The sequence below is a fragment of the Heteronotia binoei genome, chromosome 9 (assembly GCF_032191835.1).
Source record: "Heteronotia binoei isolate CCM8104 ecotype False Entrance Well chromosome 9, APGP_CSIRO_Hbin_v1, whole genome shotgun sequence".
Lineage (NCBI taxonomy): Eukaryota > Metazoa > Chordata > Lepidosauria > Squamata > Gekkonidae > Heteronotia > Heteronotia binoei.
In genome coordinates this window covers 35,732,276-35,759,948 of record NC_083231.1, presented here as the reverse complement: position 1 = coordinate 35,759,948, position 27,673 = coordinate 35,732,276, and the positions used below count along the sequence as shown (strand labels likewise).

The 27,673-nt window shown below is 40.3% G+C and overlaps 1 protein-coding gene across 10 annotated transcripts in view; it reads right to left on the bottom strand.

Annotated features, from left to right (window-relative positions):
• Positions 1 to 27,673, bottom strand: part of SORBS2 (sorbin and SH3 domain containing 2) — a 224,856-nt gene that overhangs the window by 4,058 nt on the left and 193,125 nt on the right. For 5 of the 10 annotated variants that reach the window (XM_060246435.1, XM_060246437.1, XM_060246443.1 and 2 more), the window contains 7 exons: positions 25,398 to 26,981; positions 23,337 to 23,425; positions 21,995 to 22,041; positions 20,176 to 20,290; positions 19,968 to 20,096; positions 18,747 to 18,950; positions 3,440 to 3,489 (listed from right to left, as the gene is read on the bottom strand). In XM_060246435.1, the coding sequence (XP_060102418.1) occupies positions 3,440 to 3,489; positions 18,747 to 18,950; positions 19,968 to 20,096; positions 20,176 to 20,290; positions 21,995 to 22,041; positions 23,337 to 23,425; positions 25,398 to 26,981 (2,218 nt within the window). Of the gene's footprint in view, positions 1 to 3,439; positions 3,490 to 6,951; positions 7,060 to 9,702; positions 9,898 to 14,853; positions 15,661 to 18,746; positions 18,951 to 19,967; positions 20,097 to 20,175; positions 20,291 to 21,994; positions 22,042 to 23,336; positions 23,429 to 25,397; positions 26,982 to 27,673 lie in introns of all 10 variants that reach the window. The other 5 variants (XM_060246440.1, XM_060246441.1, XM_060246444.1 and 2 more) reach the window with 2 other exon arrangements.

Below are 27,673 nucleotides of genomic sequence, written 5' to 3'. Positions count from 1 at the left end.
ATCTAACAAAAAATCAATTGCAATATCTGAGCATTTTCCAAAAAAGGTATTTTTGGTTCAAATATGTGCAGAAAAGTGGGAAGGGAAAATTCATTTTTGCAATAAAAGCCATGTCAGTTAAACATTCACTAACAGCAGGAAAGCTGACAAGTACATTCTACGATTGGCTGTCTACAAATTACATCCTATTGGCTTGAGTGAATCCCATGGGAGTACCAACAGAATGCCTTATATGTAGTACCACCACTGATAAGATAGCACACATCTTGTGATGACAGAAAGGTGGGATATAAATTTTGTAAAATTAAAAATAAATAAATATTTGTATATGTGTTATTTTACAGGTGCATACATGTAGGATTAGCCACATCTGTCCCAAGAGTGTACATGATATATTGGTTTTTATTTTATACATCAAAATTACTATTTTATTACTGCTTTTAATTTTTGCTGTATTATTGATTTACTGTTTATTTATTGATTTAATTTTTATTTGTCACCACCTTAAACAGGTATCCAGGGAGGTGGCATACAAAAGTTATAAGCAAATCAATATACTAATGTGTAAAATGGGCACCTAACATGTTACATTTTTATGGGTGCTCAAACAATATGCACACTGGCTTCCTGCTGCTTAATGCATGGTGGCTCTCAAAAGGGAATAATATCTTGAGAAATTGTGTGCAGTACAACGGCAGCTCCACAGTACTGATCACATGTTAAAATCAGTGTAAATTAAACTTGTCTAGTACGAGAGGATGACAGGCAGAAGCTCCCTCCCTCCCTATCTTTCTTTTTCCTGGCATCTAAGCTACATTGAATACTGGGACTTCCCCCCTTTTAGGGTAAACAGCCATTCTAAGATAACAAAAATTGACAACATACACTTCAATCTTAGCACATGTTGAGTCCAAGCTACAGGCAGAGCACAAGGATGTACTCCAGTTGTACTCTCATGGACTAAAATGAACTTCAACAGTCTTAAATTCCAGAATTTTGCTTATTTTAGCTATTGGTAAATGTGCCATGGAGGTTGTTAAATTTGTATTCCAAGCAGATACTAATTAATTAATAAAATACTGGATTGATGAGACTACGATGAGATCATTACACTATTCTTCATTCCTCCTGTTCTCTCACAGCCTCTGCTAACACATTGTCTACAAGAGAACTATGCTTACACCATTTTTATCCAGAATCTTCCTGCCTCCCAAAGGAAAGGGAACAGTTTTTGTGCCACCTTACTTACAGACAACTTCACAAGGGTGCATTAACAGAGTAAAAACTTGGATTTAAGATGATATGCAAACCTATGTTATGCGTGCCTATTGAGAAGCAAATCCTGCTTTGTTCCATGGAACTTAAATCCAAGTCCAGTCTGTATATGGCTGTTGACATAGGGAGTAGTCCTAAACCAGTCCCTCCCCCCGCCCCCATTCCGTGAGGCTCACTCCAAGGAAAGTGTGCTTATGCTTGCAGTAGATCTAGCAACTTCTTAAAATGTGGCTCTTGAGACTGGTCATGAATATGACAAAGCAAGTCATCCATTGTATGCATTATTGTTCACATTATACATATTTAGACTTTCAGTCAAATAGCATGCACATTGTTCTTTGCTTGCAATGAAGAAATACTGTTCAATAACCACCAGTCCTTGCTTCTGGAAAGTCCTGGGAACTTGCACTGCAATCCTAAACAGAATTACATGCTTTTAAGTCCACTGTCAGTGGGCTTAAGAAGGGTATAATTCTGTTTAGGATGACACTCAGTCTTCAAGTAAGTGGCTTTGCTAAGCATCCTTACTTTTCACACATTCTCTCCTAAGCATTTAGAAATCCTGTAATGCAAACAGCATGTGAGCTGTGTGACCAGATGTTTTTTCTTTGTAGTCCTGATGGGATAAAGACTGTTTATTGTTTATATCAATCAACTAGCATGTGTCTATATTTAGGAAACTTGAACAAATGCCAGAATCCAGTGGCATTTTATCTGTAAGGACTTCAACAGAATCAAGTTTTCTTCAATGAACTACATTTAAGAAGTTCAACTATCTCTTCCCAATAAAAATGCTATGTCTAACACACTAACCAGGAATATTTTCACAGTATATTTATGTGTGGATCTCAAAAGCTAACATGATTAAAATAGAAGCCATCATCCTGAGAAAAAAATTATGCTAATCCCCAGAAAAGAAAAGTAATTGGGACAGTGTCATAACTAATAGATAACATTCAGAATAGAAACTTAATTTGCATGGCATTTAACTTATGTGTGCTGGAAATTCAAACTGAACTTGTTTTTAGCAGCAAGGAAACATAATTTTAACAGATGACACATAGTATTCAGAATGTACTATTCTCAGGAAGCCGTACAGAAAAGGTGTGCTGCCACCAAGATAAAAGGAGTAAAGAACTGTTGGGCCACCTCCATTCATTTTCAGTTGTGCAGTGACAATGCCTAGTGCACTGAGTAAGTTACTGTATACAAAAACAGAATCTGTAAAATTATTGAAGTCCACAGGAGAACTTCAATAAGTTCTTAGCACTAACGACAACTAGAGTGAATACTGTGTACCTCAAAAGTGGGATACCTACCAAAAGGAAAGGAGATTGTTCTGTTATGGATACAATACTATAGTTTCGTTGAGTGTTTTGGAAGCTACTTTACACTGAGTGAGATCACTGGTCCATCTAGTCTAGCACAGTCAATGCTGACTTGCAGTAGCTTTTGGAGGTCTCAGGAAGAGAGTCTATCCAAACCCTTGAAATATGACAGCTGAAGATGCCTAAGATCAAACTGGGTGGGACCGATTACATAACAAAATGTAGAACAAAGTTTGAGTCCAGTAGCACCGTTAAGACAAACAAAACATTATTCAAGGTATAAGCTTTTGTGTGCATGCACACTTCTTCAAGTCTGTGTACACATGAAAGCTTATACCTTGAATAAAACTCAGTTGGTCTTAAGGGTGCCACTGGAATCAAACTTTATTCTGCTGCTTCAGACCAGCATGGCTACCCACCTGAATCTATTAAAAATGTGTTCACCATTGAGGTATGCAATTACACCAGTCCAACAAGTTCCTGATCAAAGTGCATGGTCCATCCTAGAACTCACCTTGAATTGGACAACAATGGTACATAAAAGAGCTCTGAGTTTTAAAAGCATTTTTAATGGATGGCGATATGGGTCATGGGTCCATGTATGATCATATGGCAAGAATCAATGGTAAAGAATCACGGGCAAAATGCTGCCCTTTTGGAATGCAAAGCCCAGGTCCGCCTAATGTTATTACATGGATTGTCTCATGTGCACTTCTGTGATTGATATAAAATCCAGGGGGAGATGGCTTCTGGGACTGGAAACTGTTTCCTGTCTTACCTAATCAGAAATTCAATACCACTATTTAGAGAATAACTTTAGAAGACAAAGTACTTACGGTTCCCCCCCACTGTGTATATTTTCATGAGCAAGCACAGGGCGCTGTGGCTGAAATGAAATGAGTTGAAATGTAGTAAGAGAATAGACGGTCACACGTGGCAATATAGTTTAGCACAGTCTTGCAAGGTGTGCAGCCCAAGGTTTACGATATACACTGTGCAATCCTAAACAGAGTTATGCCACTGCGCGGGCTTAGAAGAGTTATCTCTGCTGAGGGTTCCGACAGTTCGTCCGGCCGTGCACTGCTGCTCACAAGGTGCACAATTAACCTCTTGCCTTTCTGGTGTTGGGGCTGCATAAAGCAGGGTCAATCAAATGGCTAAGAGATCACAAAGGTGCACTTTCCTGGGCTGCAGACAGCTCAAGCACTGCATAACTATTTTAACTATTATCCGTTTAATCCTATTTGGTGTTGTGTAAAAAGAAAAGAGAGAGAGAGAGAGAGAGAGAGAGAGAGAGGTTAAAATAGTAGAAAAGCAAACTCTAAAAAAATCTTCAAAAATTTTTGGACAACTATTTAGTCTTTATCTTCAACCTAGATTTCACCATGCCAAAGTAAGCAGATGAGGCTCATCCATTAGCATCATTCAAACTCCATACAAATGTACTTGTGGTTGTGGGTAAATGGCTGCTGTAAGAACTTGCACCAAAAAATGTATTCTCAGACAAGCAGAAAACAAAGCAGTCTGAATTTCACCAACTCAAGCAGTCATTCATTATGATTGCTCAAGACAGCATTCTTGAAAACAGAACTCTCTTGTAGATATCAAACCAGCAGCCAAAACATGCTGCACTGTTTCTGATACTGCCTCCTCTCAAGAGAACTGAAGAAGTGATTTTTTTTTTTGAAAAAAGAAACATCCTTAGAGGGGTGAGAAAAGAGCAAAACAAATTCTTGAAAGAAGGCAGATAACGAATGAATGTAACCTTATAAGGGAAAATGGTAACCACTGCCAGGGTAATGAGTAGCTGTGAAGAAATGTTCACAGTTCAGCATTAATCTGAGTTCCAAAGTACAGATTTATCACTTCCAGTCTACTAAATTGTAAAAGAAACCATCTTTAATGAATAAAAGTATGTAAAGATATACAAATACAACCTAGGTTTAGGAAATACACAATGGGTATCAGTTGTTCAGAATTACATGCTTTATGGCTTCCCCCACATATAGGTTCAAGAAGTGAGGCCCTGGCTCACTCATGGGTCCTGTTTGCAGTCCCTCACAGATGGGGGGAGCTAGCGGGGGTGACAGTGACCATGGGTGACCACATCCTGCAAGGCAGGAAAGGCTTGGGGGACAGGCAGCAGCAACAATGGGAAACCTGGCCCTCCTTCTCCCAGGTGGGCCTATATTGGGGCCTGAGCTGGATCTGGGGGGAGGGGAAGAGGAGAAGCCATCTTGAGGAAAAAGCAAGCCATGTCACCCAACCAGCTCACCTGCCTGCATGGGATCGCTTACCCACCCATCCCTCCCTCTGTGTTAATGCTTTAGGGAAGTAAGGTATGAAGGGGGTTTGTAGGTAGTCCCCCAGGGGGAGAGGGTAATGTTATGGGTTATGTTCCTGTTCAAGGTGTTTTCTGCTTCAGTTATCTGTCACAACCTTGGGGCGGTATCAGCATGCAGTCAGATCCATTTTAGCGGGCCTCGGATTCAGTGGGAGCTCACAGGAGTGCAGCTCCTGAACCTTTCTGAGAGTCCCACCTCCTCTTTCTGAGAGTTCCACCTCCTTGTCCATTGAATAGTAGGTGCAGCTGCATGACAATTTCTAGATGAGCTCTATTACCTATCTTTCTACAAAATGACCTCGCATTTTAGTAAAACTAGTCTGCATGCTTGTTTTTCTGGTGTATGAGAATCTCTCCTTACAGGATCTTGGGATGAAGGTTTTCAAGTGGCATGCCCAGTTCAGGGGCTGCCAGTGGATTACCCTCACACTCAAGTGGCAGGGAAGACCACTTAGTGGTGATTGTCCTTGTCCAACATCTTGCCATCCCATGGTTCTCCTCCCACTCTATCGAGGGCACAATGGCTGGCAAGGGGGTCACTAAATGGCAGGATCTGGTGGACCCATGCTGCACCAAGGCTTCTTACAGCTGTAACTAATGAAAGTTGTGGCCATTTTATTCAAAAACATTATGAGTGATTGTGTTATTGGCAGGTTTTTGGAAAGGGGGTCTTCAGCTTTGCTGCCCTGTTCCCTCCTCTAGGCATTTTGGGACTGCAACTATGTCTTTAGCATTCCTTTTCATAATTGTTTGGAAATCTTCACATGGTTAAGATTCATGTTATTCTGAATGGGCATGAATCTGAGTGGCTTGTGATCAGAGTTATAAATCAAACCACATTAGTAGTAGAAGGCTGCATGGAGACAGTCGTCTGGAAATTCTTCTAGGGATCCATGCAATCAGCTGCGGATGTGAGAGATTTGTAGAGATGGCAACTTGGAGAGGTTGCCTCCACAATCACCTGGACATGCACAGTAACAGAGGACACTACACTCTGTCTAACTTCACTATGTGGTCACACTCTGTGCATCCACCCATACAGTTGCCTGCATTCTACACTGAATTTACTAGTGCATCCTATATCACAAACTGTTGTTTGCATACATTGGATATATTCATCGGAAGTTGTATCACTTTGGGGAAGGGGAAGTTTTGTGAATTCATCCTTAGCTGCCTACATTCAGGATTTGGCACGTTCTGTAACTATTCACTGCTCCAGCTATCTGTCTCAGTGCCACCCAGGAAGCTGCCCAGCTTCTCAATCATCTCTGGTGCTGCCTCATTCCTGCTCATCAGGAGCCCTTTCTCTGTTCAAATTGGATTATCTGAATGCACTTTCCCCTCCTTCATACCCTTTGTGCAGATAAATGAAGTACACATGTGAAATATGGAGAAATCCAGATATAAATATGAGAACTATTAGTTCTGATACATAAAAACCACATACTTAAAAAAATGCAAAGGCCAATAGCATGGACCAAATGTTTCAAAAGAACAGGCTGTATGTTAAGGGGAATGCAGTTCTAGGCTGATATGCTAGGAAAAGCTGATGAGAGTGGCAGTTCTACGAAGCAGTGCTATGTGAAAGCATGGTGTCAAGTAAGTGCATGTGTTGCTGTAGCAACAAAATATTTTGAAAAGATCATGCATTTGAAAACAATAAGAGAGAGCATCAGAAACATGATGGAATGCACAGAACATGCAAGGAGGTCCTCTTAATTAGCACTTAAAAGTCATCCTTCAAAACCAGAGGAGCTATTCCAAAATTCAGGAATTCTTTTTAAAGGACTGTTCTGTCAGCACTTACAACAGCTCCCCCAGTTAGAACTATGCAATTAACCTACTGCATGCTATGGCTTCCAGGCTGTTATCACACAATCCAGTTCTAAACAGCAGCACAACAGGAAGGCATCAATTCAACATTGACATTCAAATTTAAGAATTAATTGCCTAATTCCTTATGCTGAAGGTCGGGCAATCGACACAGGCCACACAGTACTGTACCCTATGAGAATAGCTCTGGCCTCTGACAGGTGACCCACAAGATCTCCTAGTTGTAACAGGGCTACGAGGAGGTTTGCCGATGACCAGTACCTCCCTTTTTAAATCGGCCTGGAAAAACCACAAACACCACGTCAATACATTTTTTTTTATGGCCAAATGTTTAGTCAGGAATTTTTGGTGGTTCCTGCTTTCAGCTCATGGACAAGCTACACAACCTAGTTGTTTCCATCACCAAAAAAAGAGCCGCCTGTGCAAAAGACATGCAGGCGTGCAATACACATGTAAAGCCACTGTTACCTGCTGAGCTTTCAAGATTTACATATAACTTTCTGAGTTTTCAACATTTACATATAACTTTCCAACACACTCAAGTGTCTTCCACTGTACCCATTCAAACTGCAGCTGTATGTCTGGCAATTCAGGAAGCCAAAAAAAAAAAAAACACAGCTAAAGTTTCCAGCCATCAGGAAAATACTACTGGTAGCTGATAAGGTAACTCTCTGGAGATTAAAAGCAGAACATTGCTAAAATGTGTCCTAAAATTGGAGATTAAAAGCAGAACATTGCTAAAATGTGTCCTAAAACGTCTAAGCAGGCGTTTTGCATGGGGGGTGGGGGAGGCAGGAAGTGATATATTATGCAAGATCAAGCAAATACCTCCCTTAAATTAGATTCCAAAGCTTTCTGCTCAGAAGTGTGTGTGTGCGTGTGCGTATGTGTGGAATAGAGTCAAGATTCAGATTTTGTATATTCCAAAAGGTGCTGAAGCAGACAGTAAGAGTCACATGATGCTTCCAGATTTCAAACTCCTGTTACATTTGGCAGCATTCTAAGACTTGGAATGTTTTGATTCAGAGAGCAAATGGTGGATGGTTCCAATGGCACAATACCAGTTTCTGTTTTGGATACAATTTCTGCTAATGACAGAAAGGCTAAAATGTTAATTGGACTATGACATGTGTAAGTGGCGGGTGAAAAAATATGAGCAGGGATTCCTGCATGGTGGTTTAGGATCTAGGTGCAGGTTGTGCCACCCTGGAAACATTTTGGGTTGATTTTTACTATTTGCTGTTGTAATACTATGCAATGGAAGAATTCAGCAATATTTTGACGGTGGTCTTCTTGCTAGCTTTCAGTCTCTGTCTGCACACAAGTTCAGATGTGAGAATGATGGCATCAACTCTGGGTTCTAGTCCCTCAGAAAGCATAATATTGGCTCATCCACAGAGGTACACTGTGCTTCCTATGAGGTTGGATCCAACCAGCCTTTTCCCAATTAATTTTCTACTTACTGAAGCCATCTGATGTAGGTTTTGTTCCTGGAGGTCCCACAATTTCACCATAACCTTCTTGGTGGTCAAAGGGGATTCCCTCATCCATTTTTCAGCAGTACAAATGCTGGCTGGATCTAATCATGGGATTTAGGTGTAGCCTTGAGGAGATTCAGCTGTGAAATAGTGATTGCAATGGGGTCTCCTGTTTGCCTGTCCTTGCTGGAACTCTTCAGATCATGGATCAGGCATCCCCTTCTATTCCCTCTAATATCGGATTTAAACATTTATCTGACATGGCAGAAGAACCTGCCTATACTATTTTGTATTTAAACTGGGTCTTCATCCATTCCATGTATAAGGGATTGGATAAGCATATTGTGCAGAGGTCCATCAGTGGCTATTAGCCAGTGTATTGTTGGAACTCACTGTCTGGGGCAGTGATGCTCTGTATTCTTGGTGCTTGGTGGGGGGGAACAGTGTGAGGGCTTCTAGTGTCCTGGCCCCACTGGTGGACCTCCTGATGGTACTTGGTTTTTTTGGCCACTGTGTGACACAGAGTGTTGGACTGGATGGGGCATTGGCCTGATCCAACATGGCTTCTCTTATGTTCTTATAATATCAGTACGGCAGAGAACTGCAGAGAGATGGGTGTTGTGGTGTACTAAGTTGCATAAAGCGAATGCTTTGGGATGTACTGTGGTACATTTTAGGCCTAATGTCAATGTGGCGATGACCGTGTAAAACATGATACAAATAAACTCTGCTTGCCCCATGAGTGTGGAGATGCCAGCATGGGTCACTCCTGGCCCAGTTTTGTTCACTTCTGGTTGGGTTGACCATTGCACAGAGTATTCTTCTGCAGCTCCCAGAAAACAATAGGAATTTATGCTTGCTATGACACAAAGGAATATGAGGTTGTCTAGATAATTTATCCAGCACTTCAGTGAGTTGCCCAAGTATGTGTTGTGTACAGCCTCCTAACATGAATTATTTCCAAAGCAGATAACAGTATTAAAAGCCTACACCATAAAAGTAAATGGTAGCTTTCCAGTAGATTTAATAGGCTCTGGATGAGACTTTTACTGCAACATTTTTTTTAATGAATAGTTTTCTAGTATTTAAAGGAGAATTTAAAATCTGATACAGACAAGAGGCACTGTGGGAAATACTAACTGTGGGTGATAGTATGCAGCAAAAATTGATCTCTGCCCATTCTTTTTTACCTGTAATATCTTAATTCTTACTGTGTTCAACAACATGATTAACTTTTGCAGAATTGCACCAAATACTTTTAGGATTAAGTTACTTTAATAGTTAACCTTGCAAAATTTTTATCTGATTGCATGCATTAAGTTATTAAATGTTAGTTACCGGCACATTTGAACTTTAATAGTTTAATAGGTTAACCTCTGAGTTTTCTGCTTGTCAAAGCACTTCAGAAGACATGCAGTATTTCATACTAAGTAGACTCTGTTACCTTAAACTTTGGTGAATTTTTCTCTTGTCTGTATGACAGTTTGGAAAGGAGAGGGGGTGAATGGGTAGTGGCAGACTTGGAAGATGTTGAGACATATTCAGAGAGAGAGACTTTGTCTGTGTGAAGTGGAGGGCTAGAAGCAAGGCAGGCAGGAGAAGTGGAAGGTGCTTGCATCCCATACAGAAGTGAAGCTGGCTTGAACATTTAAAGAAAGACAACAGGAATTGTGTGGAGCAGCAATTATAGGAGAAGACACAAAGTTCAGAGAGATGCTCCATTGTCAATGAGAAGAAAGCCCCTCCCCAGCTGCTGATTGAGTAGGATACTAGAACAAGGTGCTGATTATTTGCTATAAGTCAATCCAGCCTTTCTTCCACAGAAATGAGAGCAGCATGCATAGGGTTTCTAAAAAGTCTGCCGCCCAGGCACTGCTGAAACCCAGTCCTGCTTAGCTTTCAGCAAGCTGTGGCTGTATTGTATGCCTTCAGATCATAGGTTAGAACCATTATGAGAAGCACAAGGTTAGATCCTCTAGGCTCAGTAGGACTCTTTATATCTCTTTTGTGGAGAGCAATACCCTGTGGCTGCTTTTAAATTCCCTACCCCCATTTAAGCTAGTGGATGTTACTAGCTATTCAGAAGAAACAGAAAAAAGTCTCCAGTGCAAATGAGCAAACTCATGAAGTCTTGAAAAGGTATGATTGGTTGGATTGCCATCCTTGCTCTACAAGACTTAAACTAAAAATAGCCAATGTCCAGATAAATCAGCATGGAGGCAGATTTGAGCTCCATCGTAGATCCAGTTACATAAGGCCAAATCTAAATGAGAAAGCTGTAAATCTAGCAAAAATTAGTAAATTACTTAATTTCAGGCTTGGCTTTCTTTTGGGTCAGTTCTAAGAGTCCTCAGATTTTACACTGAGCACTGAAGACCTGCTGGTGACAGTTTGCAGTGGGTTCAATGATTATGGAAACTGGCCCTGACCAAAAGCATTATGGGCCAAACATACAGTTAACTGAATTCAATGTTACGCGCCTTGTAGCATTAATCACATTGACACTTTATCTATAGAGAGCAGTAGGGATGGGCACGAAATGGATCACAAACAAAAATTCATGACAAATTTTGGCCTGTTCATGGTTCATGAACTGAAGTTTGTGGGAGGTCAACTGGCACGAACTTTCCACAAATGTTCGAGCGGTTCAGACTGTCTCCACTTAATCAAAATATTTTCCAAGCCTCAAAGCAATGGGGGCCGGAGGAGGAGAATTCTCCAAACTTGGAAACACCAATAGGGGCCCACTAAAGCATGGCTGCCTGCCAACTACAGAGTTCCCATTCTGCTATATATACCCACAGCTGAGCTCCACACCTTCTCCTCTGTTGAGCATTGGCAGTTAGACAGAGAAGCAGGGAACTTGTTAAAAGCAGACCACATTCATTTATTCCTGCTTGTGAACACCTCTCCGCTGGTGGGGTTTGAGTGTTAGGTGTACTCAGGACTCTGAGCCACCCCCTCTCTCTGCTCACACCAAGTAGAGGGGCTTAGCTACTGGGTGCCCTGACTGAGAACCCAACTTTTATCATCCCACCCCTCCTGATTGTGAACACCTCTCTCCTGGTGGGATTTGGGAATTAGGTGGACTCAGGTGAACCACTCGCTCTCTCTGCTTATGTCAAGCAAAGGGGCTTAAGTACTGAGTGTCTCCACTAAGGACCCACTTTTATACCCTCCCATCTCTAATAGTAAACACTTCTGTGTGCCATGAAGGTGAAAGTGTGCTCATTGTGGGGGGGGAGAGGAAAAGTTCTTTACCTCCTGTGTACCAGAGGCCTCCAATTTCCCAGGCACCAAACTCATCCTCGCAGGCCACTGGAGCCCACCCTAGCAGTGCATCACCAGGGATCTTGGAGCCTCGTTTCACTTATCTGTTCCTGGGGCTTTCTACAGTGGCAAAGGAGTTGTTAGTACTTCCCGGATACCAGCAGTTGCTAGCACTCCTCGAAGAGGAATCTGACAGCAGTGATTCAGGAAGGGAAGACCATCCTCCCCTTCCACATCCCAACTCTATGTTACTGCTTCCACTTCGAGTACATCCCCCATGACCCCCTCTCTCATTCCAGTGCCAGAAAGCAGCTGTGCCTCCCTCCTCCCATCCTGAGGCCCCATTTCTAGCCCACACTTTGGAAACATTTCTGCTCCCTCCTCAGTGACCCCTGTGTGGCAGAGTACCAGCTGTGCCACAGCCATGTCTGGAGGGACACAAACCCCAACACTTGTCTTCCATCCAACTATGTTGCTGCTGGAGGAAAGAGTGGCAGACAGAGGGAAGAAGAAGAGGCCCACTCCCTTTCAGTAGGGAGAAGTGGAGGGGGAACAGGAGCCCCTCCAAGAAAGGCTCCCCACACTTGGGGTGCCGTGGATGGGACATCAAAGTTGGCCGCCCTTCAAGAGATTATTCCGTTGGGGTCACCAAAAATGTCATCCAAAAGAGCTATGTTAAAACCAAGGATAAACTAAAAACCCTGTCTTTGTTTCTTTACTTAATAAATAAATTGTTTATTCACTGCTTAAGCCAGCATTTAAAGCAGTAAAATCATACAAAATTAAAACTGATTGTCCATAAAATCATTCATAAAAGACATAAAATACTGTTATAAAACTACAAATATAACAAAACATGGCAGTTAACAGCCAACAGATTGGCAAAGGTGTTTAGCCATTTCCTGATTGAATCATTAGAGTTTTCCTTATTCTTGTGGCAAGCCAGCCAAATTTTGCTAATTTGTATGCAACCTCAGGGTTTCTATCGCTAAGAAGATGCTTAAGGAGTTGCAATTTTTGGCTACTGGTAAAAGGTATGGCCGTGGAAAATGGAAGTACTTCCCAATGATCATTATAAGCCTCACAGTCAAATATGACATGGACTAGAGATTCGATATCATCACTGCAGCAGGGACATAATCATTCTTGGAATGGCACCTTTTTGTATCTCCCCTCCACCACCACTGAAGGGAGAATGTCCCACCTCATAAGAGTAAACGTTCTCCTATATTCATTATTTGTTAAGCAATATAGGTAGGGCATTGGGGTCACCCTGTTGACTGGTTCTGTCAGAGCTCGCCATTTGGTTGTGCTATTGAGGTCGTTTTGTCTGACAACGTCCAATATTCTCTGTTTCACTACCTCCCTAGCATTATCATAATAAAAGAACTGAGATATTGTTTGGAAAGGCCGTAATAATGAATTCTGTCCTCTATGGCCCTAATCCATCTTGGGACCAAGGTATCTTGCAGAATTAAACTGATCAAGCCCTTAGAAAAAACATAAGTTTCAACCAGAACTAGATGGCCAAAATCCAAAGCCTCACTTCTACTGTAATCATGCCAGTTTCTATCCTAATTAATGCATTTGGAATGCCCTTGGGCACCTGGAGAACTGTTCTTAAAAATTTTGATTGAACACTCTCCAGTTTTTTGTAGTTTTTAGTGATGTTGATTGGGGCACCAAATGGCAGAGGGATTTAGCCTTAAACAATCTAAGGGCTGCAATTATGCATTTACCCCCTTTGCCCATGTAGAATTTTTGGATAGCCCCCGCACTCCTTTTGGCATTTGAAGTAATCATGTTTATATTGGTGGTTCTTCTTCACTTAAAACATGACCCCCAGGTACTTAAGCATGAAACTTGTTCAATGGGAATAGAATTTAAGTACCAATGGTGTGATCTGAGTGTCTTTTTGCCAAAAGCTATTACTTTGGTTTTAGCATAATTTACCTCTAGATTGTTTTCCAAGCAATATTGAGTGAAAGCTTTCAAGGCTCTTCTGAGGCCTAAGGGAGTCCTTGAAAGTAAAACAGCATCATCAGCATAAAGGAGCACCCCTATATGTTTGTTACCTAGCTTCGGTGGGTGGCATTCTGGTTTATTTATATGCGACACCAAATCATTGATATAGAAGTTAAATAAGTAGGGGGCCAGGGCTAAGTGGAGGGCCCAGGAAGCAGTCATTCGCCTCGTTGGTGAGATGATTGCTGTGGATGGCCAGCCCTTTTCTCTTGTGGAGTATGTAGCCTTTCTCCAGCTGTTGCAACACCTAACTCCCTGGCACCAGGCAGAGGACCATGAGCCAATAAGTCTTGCCCACCATGCACTTCTTCACACTGGGGAGATCTTTTTTTCGGATCCATACCTGGGCCCCCAGAAATAAAATCTGTCCCCAACCTGGAGAGATTGTAGAAAAGGAGGTGGCAGGGTGAGTTTCCCTGTGATTTAGTTTGTGTTGCTTGCAGAGGGTCTATTCTATAGACTTTTGAACTTGTGCCTCACATTTTCACCAAAGCACTTTCCTAGGGACATCTTCTTTGGAAGGGGCATAACTTGGACCTTGTAAATCTAATCTGCACATAACTTGGAGGGCATACAAAGGAGAATCAAGGGGAGGTCCTCTGTGCATTAGACATCCCTAGCTTGCACAGGATCTGTTCTACGCACTCTTGAACCTGCACCTGTTTCTGCCATTTCCACACAAAGCACTTTCCTGGGGACACCTTCTTTGGGAGGATGTAACTAGGACCCCACAAATCCACTTCACATCAATCATGGAGGACAGGTAGAGGAGAGTCAGCCAGCAATCCCCTGTGGGTTTGATTTCTCCAGCATGCTGTGGAGCTGTTTGTCCATGTCATAAACCTCATGAACAGAACTATTTTCAATTGGAATGTAACAGTTCATGATGGTTCATGGCTCATGAACTGGATACTCCATGAATCATGAACAGAACTGCATTTTCCCGGTTCGTACCCATCCCTAGACAGCAAGAACAACAATAATTTCAGTTGGAAGTCTGAGTAGGAGACTGTGCCTTAGAAACCTATGGAATATATAGGCTTATAAGAGGAAGCCAATGATGGTTTTGTATTCCTGATAAAAACCATGATTAATGACTGCTAGGATGAAGGAATATTTAACTAAATAAAATACGTAGCCCCAAATATATTTCTTCCTACCACCAAAAGGGAGGAAATAAGAGAGGGTTAGTGTTGCAGAATACTGTAATTCTGAGGTAGACACATGCAGAAATGCATACAAAAATTAGATTTGAATTAGTTACGTAAATTTAGGAAGTTATCTGAGGAAGTTCAAATACCTCTTTTTTAGTGTCTGATGAACTGTCCCCTTCATAAGATATCAAAGACTGTTTCTTAATTGTTACTGATGACTCTAAATTGTCATGGCATGGCTCTTCCTCTATATGAAGCCTTGCCAGTTGTTCTGTTACATCAGGGGCACGTCTGTAGAAACCTGAATCTTTACATTTTGACTGGCCCCCTTGGATTATTGACAGCAGTTCTTCACAGATTTCCTCTTCCTGTTCATCCATCTCTGTCAGTGTTCTGAATAAAGGATCTTCTTTGGAGGAAACAAGAAAAGTGCCTGCCATTTCATGCACTTCTGAAGTTGTGTCTGTGAGGCTTTTCCTTTCCTTGACAGGGGGAGACCCTCTCGTCTCTCTGAAATTGCTACATTTGCTTTCATTCAGGTTTATGCCATTAGTTATAGGCTTCTGTGTTCTGTCATAAGACTGGGTGGCTGGAGGCGGTGATTTATAGATAGATGAGGAAAATGGCAGAGGTGAAGTAGGAGATTCAAGCAAAGAGTGGGAGGCCTTTGGTGAGGAAATTGGAACAAAATGGCCATGTTTTACTTGAGGTGTGATACTATCTGTGAGCCTTGGTGTATTCTGAGAATTTGCTAATGCTAGAGAGTTCAGTTCCTCTAAATCAGAAAGAAAGCTGTGAGGAAAAGGTGGAGGAGAAGGAGGAGTACTTGAAGGTGAAAAGCCAAGAGTCAGTGAAAGCCATTCACTGGTGACAGCTTGAAGATTCCCTTTATTAGACTCCGAACAAGGAGAGGACTGGTACCTGAGAGGAGGGGGTGATGCCTTGGAATCCAACTTGAGAAATAAGGGAAAACATAGTAATTAAAACAATGGGGGGAAAGACATTGGGCTAAGGTATGAGAGCTAAAATAAAATTCAATGTCATATCCTATCCATAGGATATTATTTCATTGAGCATAAATTTCTGAAATCATTAGCAGATGAATCAGAAGAGCAGAAAGTAGCATATATGAAAAGTGAAACTGTGTCAGCTTCTTGCCTAGGGCTTAAATGTCAAACATCAAGACATCTGAATCACTGAGTTCATGAGGTGAATTTGATCCATGGCAGGAATGTTCTTTACTGTCCTTTAGTAAGCCTATGACTAATAGCCCAGATGTGGTTACTAGAACTTTCTAAGCCATAGTTATTATTTTAAGAGTGGAGCTGAGCTATCCAAATGAGAAAGGCAGTTTAGATTGGGCTACCTTTCAATATTGGTGAAAATTAACCCCACTGGGCAATCTCAAATTGTGCAAATTTATATAATTCCTGTCTCTTGACCTTACAGAAACATCTTACATACAATTGCATACTTCTATTAAGGCCTCTACAGCTAACCAATGCATCTTGTAAATTAAAATTCACAGCATGTTGACAAATAATTACATGTTGTTTAAAGGTATACAACATTCAAATCCTTCTTAGTGTAAATGATAAGACAATCATGTAAACACAGAGCTATACCATACAGCCATTTATTTTTAGTACCATTACTGGCTGAATAAAATTGCAATATGAAATATTGATTGAAGTTTCCTTCTGGTTAAATAAATGTCCTTGCACAAGAACAGCAGAGGTGGGATTCATACGTATATGGCATCGGTGGATATCCACTGCTTCAATAAATACTGAAAATGTAGTTTATGTTGTTATTAATTCTCAACATTAAACCTTCATTTGAAAAGAAATCTTGAGTATCTTTAGAATGATTGAAATCAACTTCAAGTTGAATAGTTCTGTAGCGCTTTGACATTTTCATCTTAGGACACTGTTGCCTGCGTGGCTGTAAATCCCTCCCCTCCCCCCAAATTACAACCAGTTAACATAGTTTGTTTTACGTAAACAAAAATGAACTCAGGGTAAAAACAAAAACAAAAAAACAGAAATCTTATTAATGTTGTCACTGAGGTAGCTATTCTGCCCCAAATTAATTTAATATATTGGGGCAAAAAATATCCTGGGAGTTAATTACAAAAATTCTAATCTGGGGAACCATTTTAAGTGGTTTAGCTCTTTATGATGATCAAAAAACCCTTCCAGATAAGCTGGAGAATGTTTACCTCATCCCAGTGAGACATATTTGTGGGGACAAAAAAAAAAATCAAGACTTGCAAATGATAGAAGTTATTAATTTTAGATTTTTAAAAACATTTTCCTTTTAAATCCATGAAAGCTTATCGTCCAATATCTTAGGTTCAAACTACAGTTCAAAACATTACAATATATATGTAGCTTTGTAAAGGAAACAAATTATTCACTGTTCCTCAGGGGATGGTGGGTCTATACAAAAGGAATATTCTTCCTCATATCAAAGTTATTTTCAAGCTCTGGATACCTTTAGTATTGAGAACACACAATGATTTCTGCTACCACAAATGATTACATTGTTTTAATTACAATTCTTGCTACCTCAAGAAATATTGGAATTTGGCTTGGAGCAGAAATATATTCCAAATGCAAAATTTGTTTTACAGAGTAATTAGAGGGGTAGCTATATGTCTATTTGGTCTCAAATTTCTCATTAATTATTTCAGCTACTGATACTAAGGAGAAGAGGACTGAATTCTTGACTTCAATTTAGCAGAAAGGGATTCTCCTCAACTTTGGACTGGCACAAGCATATAGGCCATTATCTGTAATGGAAAGTCTGGTTGCCTCCAAGCAGTCTGTGCATACAGTCCTGGCAAGGACTGAGCAAGCAGTGTCTACATCTGAAAGTTACACACAAGGCCTTCTCAAGGCTTTTTTGGAGCAGGAACGCACAGGAACACAGTTCTGGCTGGCTTGGTGTCAGGGGGTGTGGCCTAATATGCAAATGAGTTTCTGCTGGGCTTTTTCTACAAAAAACCCCTGTGTGAAACAATGATGTCAGGCGGTATAGCCTACAATGCAAATGAATTCCTGCTGGACTTTTTCTACAAAAAAAAGCCCTGGGCCTTCTAAAGCAGACAAAGCTTATATACCCTCCTGGCAGAAAGATGGTGGGGACAACAGAAAGAAAGAATGGGACATTGTGATGTGGGTAGGATACATCTGATTTAATGGAATGGTCCTAAAAATGCCACCAATAATACTTTCAGTGCTCCAAATGGATACAAAAATGTAGCGTATAGGCCTCGGCTATCATTCGACATACTTATTGCACATAGAGTAGGGGATGGGGTGGGGTTTTTTTTTTTGCAAAATTTGAATTTACTATATACTAAAGCATTTTCTGTTAGAATAATTTCATAGATCAATATGAAAATTCTGTGGATAATGCTGAAAGGACAATACACTTGCATCATACAGTGTATGCATAAAGGCACAACATACTGAAGAATTTTTTGGGAAAAAAGGTTTATTCCCTCTTTGTTGTTAGACATTTAATGCAGGAAACATTCCTTTATTAATGCTTGCGACCACACACAAGCAAATTCATCCTACTGAAACCTTCATATTTTAAAATGCCATTGGAGAAACACTTAATAATACATTGTAGATTTCTGTGTATAATTTGCTAGTGTTATCCTCTAGTAATCCTCTAGTAATACACATGCACACACACATCTACATAGATAAATACCATTTGCTTAGAAAAAGGAAGTCTGAGAAAGTAAAGAATTAAGGAAAACATGGTATACGGTTTTGTGATAAGAGCATGAAGACTTTAAAACAAACAGTGCTGCTGCACTTATTATGATGCAGCAGGAGGCAAGATGGTAACTGTGGTCCATCGACATAGTCTGATAAACAATGTGGGTTCCTTACCAGTGGAAAAAGATCTTTCAAAAATGGTGAAGAACAAATACATACTAATTTCATTTCTTATTTTACATTTGTAAGACAACAAATTCTGGACCAGGTGAAAAAAAAAAGGGGGGGGGAAATTACCTTACCTTAGCTGAACCTAAATGGTGTATTCTGTCACTGGAATAACTCTGGGGTATTGGAGGAACAGGATAATCATCAGCCCCCTTGGCTGTGTTCTTTTTGACGGTTTCTACATAGGACACAGGAAAGATGCCTTGCCTGTTGGTTCCTGGTAGTTTGCCTTCATACCAGTTCTGATCAACCCGTCTGAGGAGAATTACTTTGTCTCCCTGCAAGGCATTACCAAAACCCCTTCACTGTTGACAAATGCTAATTCTGTACATGATGTCACATTTCAGCACAAATCTTATCCCTTGTGAAGACAAGAGATGATGTGATGGCTAACAGTGAACAGCTCTGAGACAGGAAACCTCAAGTTCAAACTGCATCTCAGCCACAGGCTTACTAAGTGGACTTAGGCAAGCCACTAAACTCTCAGCTTCCTCTGCAATAATACTGGCCCACACTTAGTTGTTTTAAAGCAGGGGTCCCCAGCCTTTTGAGGCTGTGGGCACCTCTGAGATTTCGAGAGGGGGTGGTAAGCACCACCCCCCTCAGCATGGCCGCCACAGGAGGTGGAACCAAACACAATACCTTCCTCCTTACTTTGGATAAGAGTTGGAGAATACAAAGAAATGAAGGGAAGGGGAAAGAAAAGGAAAAGAGAGAAATTTAGCCATTTCTCATCTGTCATCTCTTTTGTTATTAATTCCTTATCCACGCAACAAATGGGTGGCTGAAATCTAAAAAGAAACGGCTGGCATTGTTGAGTAACCAAAGGGAGACAGATTATAGAACGCAGCAACAGTGAAGATAATGGGTTGAATATAGACTAAATTTTTTGTAAACTGCCATTTCAGGTCAGGAAACTGGCATGGGTTGGAAGGCATAAACACCCTCTCCCTCTGCATGCCACAGTCCTGATCCAAAGCAGGCCCTTGTGCACCGAGTTCCCAGTGGAGCCTTACATCTTGTGTCTATCTTATGGTGATCCAGACATGACCTGGGAACTTTGTAAGGTGTAGTTAGGCCTTCAGTGTTGCTGGGTGAAATGTACTGCTGCCACACAAATAGTAGGAAGTAAATGAGTGTGATTTATACCATGTATAGTATACTTTATGATTTCTTTAACTCTTTTCACTTGCAGAATAGGTGAGATGGTGCAGCACTTAGGGTCACAGTTTCAGGTAATTTTGGTTTTCAATTTTAAAAAATGCTCACACAAGAAAGAGTCTGTTAACAATTACCTTTCTCAGTGACAGTTCCACATTTGTATCTGCATTGAAATTATATTTGGCAACAGCTTCTCCAATCTCTCCAATGTGTGCTGGGGGTGGTGGCCTTGCTGGCTGTGCTTTTTCAGGGGGAGTGAGTTTCTGAAAGGAGAACAGCCTTAATCAGTCTACGTAATGTGAGCAAACCAATATGGAAGAGGCAAAAACTAAAAGTACATACCTCAACATAAGAAATAGGAAAAATGCCAACTCTTCCATAGTGCTCGCCCTCATACCAGTTTTGATCCACTTTCCTGAGGATATAGACAGTATCTCCTTTCTTAAAGGATAGTTCCCTGAAACAAGCAGCCATTTTTATGTCATCTGAGTACAGTCAATATATATCTACCTTTTCTGAATATTGCAAATGGCTGCAGTTCTTTTTTTGCAATATGGGAGCATCATGGGTGCAATATATAATTTGTGAGCAAAGGAATACTCTGGAGCATGTGGATTAACATATCTTAATACAATAATTTTGAACAAATTGTCAACAAGAGGCTTTCTGCTTTGGATCCTGTAATATGCTATTTGAAAAAACAACAACAGGCAAGACTTCAGATGCAAATGAAACACTCTTGATAACAGCAAATTAATCTTTTAGTTCTAGCTTTTCTCCTCAAAGACACATTACTGGCATTTCTTCTTCTTCCTGCTTATATACACCTACATTATTTCTTAAGTTATTATATGTTCTGATTAAAGTATAGTTGTCCATAAAAACGGTATTTACATGCAACTATGCATCAGACTGTGAACAGGGCTTCACATTTCAGTGCCCAACAAGTGGGAAGCAATGCAGTGTAGATCAGGGCTTCCCAACCTTTTTGAGATTGTGGGCACCTTTGGAATTCTGACACAGGGTGGTGAGTAAAACCACAAAATGGCTGCCATGGAAGGCAGAGCCAACCACAAAATGTCAGAGAGGGAGATTATGCATAACTCTGATAGTAACTTTTTAACATTTCAGGTAAAAGTGCTGCTTAACAGGATGCCTTTTTAAGATATTGATTAACAAGGTTTACTTGAATACACACAATTTCCCTTAGGTCACTTAGTGAAGATCCTTGTGCTGTGGTGGCTGCTCCACCTCCCAAACAATGCTTTTTAAAAATCTGCACAGCCAGTCAGATCTCCAGTGGCCAATCAGAAGCCCTGCTGGGCAAAGTCCACCTGGCCCCACCCATTTTCTAAAAACACTAGGCAAGTGTTAGGACACCATGTTGGGGACCCCTGGTATATACAGACAGCATTCCTATTTCAATCCACATTCTGAAGTCCATCTGATCTATTCTCACAGTTATTGATCCATTAAGTGATATACCCTCTACAGCCTCCTGAGCCATGTAGAGCTCCCTTGCTGAACTGGTTGCAGTTGACTTTTAAATGCTGTATGCCTATAGCAGCAATATAAGCACAAGACGAGCCAAACTCTGGGAACAGATCCAAAGAACCTTGTGAGAGGAATCTTCTGATCAAGGATAGAGCCCTTCCGTGTACCTCTAAAACCAGTACCTCTAAAACCATACTTGTATTTTGGACACAGTCCAACATACTGGGGGGGGGGGCAGAAGCCTGTTCCTGCTTTTGTATTCCACATTAGCAGCTTTAAACACAGGTACACAGATAGCTAAGGAAGTCTGAATGGTGTTATATGTGAAAATACTCTGTGAAACTGTTTTCTGAATAGTGAACAACAAAAAAATTCATTGTGAAAACCAACAGAATTTTAAAAAGTTTTTTTTGTAATTCATCATGCCTTATGCGTCACTGAATATATGTGCGAAATGAGCCTGTGCACTACTTGGTAATTAAATACTGTGGACATAAATTTCCAGTGACATCATTGTATATCACAGAACAACAAAATGGTATACAGCCAAAACAATCAGTCAAATACATCAAAAAAAGAGACACATTTATATTAGTTAAGAACAATGTATCAATTTTTTTCTAGAATAAGGATTTCCCCCCAATAATGAATGGCCATAAATACTTACTTAGAGGTCTGAGCCTTAAAATCATATACTGCTCTAGCTGGCAGTCTCTGAAAACAAGAAAAAGAAATCAGTTCACACAAAACCTTATTTTTTTAAAAGTCTGGAACAAATAGGAGGCTTTCACTTAACTAGTTTTTTCTCTCTTTTTATTTAAGCAACGAAGTAAAAAGGTTTATTTATATATTCCTTCATTAAAACATCTATATCCTACCTTCCCTGATGGTTCAAGACAGATTACAATAATATTAGTCTACTATTAGCGTTGATACCATAAAGGCTCATTCTACATTTTTAGCTTTGTCACACAAAGAGTAAAGATTGGCTTAAATATATTAGGTCATATAATGAAAATTGTTCTCAAGGACATTTTGTAAAAACTGTTGTATAGAAGCACTTTCACACATACTAATTTAATTTCCTGGAAAAAGATCCTGGAATGTCTAAATCCTTAAAGTCTGTATTCCCACAACAAAACTCTACAGAGCAATTGCCAAGTACTAGTACTGGATTGTGTGGTAAACTAGATCTTTCCATTGCTTTAAGTATTAAAAGAACAGCAAGAGTAATTCCTTTCATAATATAGTCTAAAGACTGTAGCAAAGGCTTTAATGGAATATATTCCTCTTCAGCCAGCAAATATTTATACAGAGGGCTTTTTTAAAGCAGGAACACATAGTTCCGGTTGGCTTGGCATCAGGGTGTGTGGCCTAATATGCAAATAAGTTCCTGCTGGGTTTTTTCTACAAAAAAGAGTCCTGTTTATACATACAGATGAGTATATAGGAAATAACTTGCAAACAGAATAGACTGCTAGTATTTCACTATCTTTAACCCCTAATGTTTATTTATCTTCTCTATGTTCCCATCTATACCCATCTATATGGCTAACTGAGAAGAACACTTAACGTATTGTATACATTTTATGTAGTCTGGAAAAGCACATAATGTTTTGGACATCATTTCAAAAAAAATTTTTAAAGACCATGCTCTCCAAGTGGAATGGTTAGGTATTATGAACAGGAAGCAGGGATTCAAATCCCCCAAACTTAGCTCTCTTGGCTTGCACTATTGAAAGGAATGGGGATTGTACTGGAGCAGCCTTTGGATGAAAACTGCATCCAGAATTAGTAACAGAGCCAACCTGGGGAGCTCAGACTCTTCCATATTCCTCTCCCCTGCTTGAATTCTAATTCCCCGGCTTTTTCTAAGAAAATACCGACTTTTAACACCTGGATTGACAAATTACCATCCTATATAATTCCTTGTTGTCTTGATAAGATTGTTTAAAAGAATCTCCTGCAGCTTTAAATGCTTGTGCATTACACATTTTCCATTTAACTACCTCTCTCTCTGGAGTTCCTCTTCTTTCCTTTGGAGTACATCGACCCACATCAGTGAAAGTAGAAGAATAGTTCCCAGGAGACCCCTGGTCTACTGAAAATAAAATGCCATTTTGTGAAATTCTGCTTAATTAAAAGTAAAGCTGCTGGGCTTTATTTGAAGGGATCCTACTTCTAAGGTATGCGTAAAACATAAGCATGAGGCAAAACAACAACGAAAGACCAAACAGAAGTCTAAAGATGGAACTGTGGAAATGACTACTGCGAATGCAATTTGGTTTCAAATTGAATCTGTACAATTAAAGAGCAAAACAGACAGCACATCTTCCCTAAATCTAATGTATACAGTCGTGGTTTGAGCAACTACAACAGATATATGATACAGCGAAGATGCAAAAGGTACAAAACACATTGCCATGAATCACAAAATGTTAAACATGTAATTTCATGCAGGGTGTGTGTGTCAAAAGCATGCCACAAAGACAGAATAATGAACCAGGCATTTTTCAGGAGTATCCATTAATATGCATTCCTTTTTTAATTGAAGGAATTCTGGACCTGCACGCAAAACTTCAAGCCTTGGTATTTGTCAAAAGGGAATTCTTTATTCTGAGACACTCATGTGATAATGGGAAAATGGTTGCAAATGCCCTGAGAATGAAATCCTGAGCATGCTTACAGGATACAACTGAACTCAGTGCAGCTTACTTCTGAGTAAACATATTGGGATCCTGCTGTTTATTCATTATAGGACAATATGCAAATATCTGTTTTAAGAACAAAATGTAATACTTAAAAATTTCTGAAAAATAAAGCAAAGTGTATACTTCCAGACTGAAGAAATCCAAGGTATTAAATAAAATACCCGTAATCTTCTTTTTCCAGGACATTCAGATAACTACTCCTATTTATGTTACCTCCAACAAACAAAACATGATCTGGGACAGGCATAGGCTAATGGCTGGTTTATGGTGATACCACTGGATCCATATTTTATTGTGAAAGTCAAATCTGAAGATATAATCTCTATGACCTAAAACTCTGGAACCTCCTGGAATGCTTCATACAAAATGAGTTTATTATACACCCCTCATCCCTGTGTGGGAAACTGAATGAGTGCCTTATACAGTTGGTCACATACACTATCTTGCCTTATAGCTTTGGGGCAGAGAGAGCACAACGTAGAGCTGAATGTCTCAGAGTAGCACTCAGGCCATTTTGCATTCAGATCAAGTTCTAATTTGAAAATGAAATCTATTGAATAAAATGTAAAAAAAAAAACAAGGCAGTCATACCCGCAGTCTATGCATATTACATAACATGAGGTTGCTATACAAGACTCACCTTGCCATTGTCCTTTGGGTTTTATTCCCTGTTTGTTCATTGGAGGCATTTCAAAGTCAGTAAAAGAGAACTAGTTTTGCCTCCATTAGAAATGTATAGCAGTGAACATTTTGCTTTGATGGGCCAAATGGTCTAACCACAAAAATATTTCAAGGAAGAAAACCAAACATATTTATCTTTCCTAGTTGAATACTGTTTTCTAAAAAGAGTTAAAATTTATTAGAAGAGAGAGACAGAGAGAAACTTTCTCCAGTTGTTCAATGCTATTATTTCATTACATAGCATTAAAATCAATTGCAAGTTTTATTGTGAAAGCCCTTCCCTGATAATAGACTTAATGTATTCTTCATTATCTCTAAATATGCATATTAAGTCATTGGCAGTAGGTTTCTCCCCCCAAAAGTGTGATCTTAAAATCCATTATGAGTTACACTCTTATCTTTGGGTGTCATGCTATTAACATTTAACAAAGGTTAAATATTTCCCTTTGTTAGTGGCCTGAGGATTAAACTTTATCAATACAATGCTTCACCTTTCCATAACTTTGTGTTTCTCATCACTGCCCCTCCTGCTCTTTGTGACATCTTATACAAGGAACACTTAATTTGTAGCCTGTAAAAATACACCATATGAATGCAGTGCCAATGAACTGAAAACAATATGGGATAAAGATGAATGATTCAGATTACAAGCATAAAGAGAAAAAGGAGAAAATCCACCTTGGAAACCAAGTACACTATCATTTTCTTGACTGCTGTTGTTCATTGGATCCACGTCTTGGTAAGAGGCACTAAGAGGTAACCTTCCACATTCATACAATGGGCAACGAATAGCACCATCTTGAGGCAGTGGGTGAAAAGGCTCATGAATGGGGCTCTTTCTAAGAGCTTTAAGGGAGGAATTCCTTTCAGGAATGTCTGGAAGCAGCTCAGAAATAAGTCTGTGCAATATACTGTTATCAGGCAAACTTCCCCTCCTTTTTTCTGCTTTGATTTGGTCACAGATATCTTTCAGAGCAGAGTCCAGGGCTTCAAAGACAGAAGATCTGCATTTAGTCTTTTCAGCTTTCTTTTGGGGGACTGTGGGTTTTTTCCTCCGGAAAGGCACTGGGCTGACTAGGAATGCTATCTTAGAGAGGCCAGGGTCAGAGTCTTGTCTTCTAGGGTGTTCGGGAGTTGTTTCCTTTTTAGCCCTTTCATGCTTCAGCATTGTAGTGAAGCGTGTATAGGATGCTGGGCATCTCCCCTTGCAGGAGCTGATAAGATGTTTGTGATGGTGGTGATGATGGTGATGGTGATGATGATGGTGGCCTGATCCATAAAAGCTTTCAGAAGATGTAAAAGAAAAGTGATCAAAATCACTTTCACTACAAAAAGATGAGCCTTCTATCTGTATGAAGTCACTGAGGTCAGAGACCACTCCATCTTGGTCACTGTCTGAATATTCCAACTGAGATTTTTGCGGTTCCTCACTGGTCACTTCGATATGAATTGGCACCAAAGTTTTAGATTTGCAGTTCCTTTGTACCTGAGCAACATGCCTACTTTGATTTTCCTCCTCCAGCAAGGACTCAATAGAAAACCGCCTCTTTGAGCATAAACCATTTTTAGGAAGTTCAAGGAGAGTCACTGTGGATAATGCTTCGTCACCTAAATTTGGCATTGATTTGGACTTCTGAATTAGTTTTTCAAATTCAGATATTCTATTGGGCACCATATCTCTGGGCACTTCCTCAGCAGAGGATTCCTTCCAGCCCTGTAAAAGGGCTCTGTGTTGCTCTTTTTCGTACTGCAATACTCTGGACTTTACAGAACAAATCACCTCAGAATTGAGCAAGTCTTTACGGTTGATGCGGTGCATTCTTTTATACATTTTGAGGAACCCAGGGGCATCATGTGCTGATCGATGACGGGCTCTTGACCTACTTGAACCTCGGCTCTCAGAATACGGGGAGGCCCAGGTAAGTGAAGACCCACTTTTGGTATCTTCCTCGCATAACAGAGACACCATGCTTTCAGACTTATTCTGAGGGTCAGGAAAATTACAGTGTTCATCTGCTAGCAGGTCATCACAGCTACGAGATTTCCGCTTGGGAGAGGAAGTTTCTTCTGTGCTGCTCCAGACTTCTGCATTTTGGCGGGCCATTTGCCAGCCATTTTTGTAGCTGATTGCTCTTCTTGAGTCACTTGGGACAGCCAAACGCTGTCCATAAGTCCTACTACAGCAATCTGATTCATTTGAGGTGCTGTGGTTGGGCACTGAATAACTGGAAAGGGATGAATATGGTTTGCTAATGTCCCCACCTTTATAATCCACAGAGCAGCATGGTGAAAAAGAAACATTGCCAGAAATTAACAAGTTCAAAAAGATAGGAGAAAAATAATCAGCATATGCCAGAAAGAACAAAGAGAAGGAAGTAGTTATTGATCCTAAGCAAGCATTCAGCACTAATACAAGATATACATAATCAAAGTGCAGAAGATGAAACAAAGTTGTAGTTGAGCACTAGGGATGTGCATTCGACTCTATCCGAGCTGAAAAAATAGACAGAAAATACCTTATTGGTATTTACTGGCTATTCTTTCAGCTGGATATATGGTGTGTGTGTTTGTATTATCAAGAATAGCCAATCCTAGATAATTCTGAAAAAATCAGGATTATTGGAAAAGGAAAGGAAAGGTCCCCTGTGCAAGCAACAGTCATTTCCGACTCTGGGGTGACGTTGCTTTCACAACGTTTTCATGGCAGACTTTTTACGGGGTGGTTTGCCATTGGCTTCCCTGATCATCTACACTTTCCCCCCAGCAAGCTGTGTAGTCATTTTACCAACCTTGGAAGGATGGAAGACTGAGTCAATCTTGAGCCGGCTACCTGAAAACCCAGCTACCGCTGGGGATCGAACTCAGGTCGTGAGCAGAGTTTAGGACTGCAGTACTGCAGCTTTAACACTCTGCGCCACGGGGCTCTTAGGATTATTGAGGAAAACATAATAGCT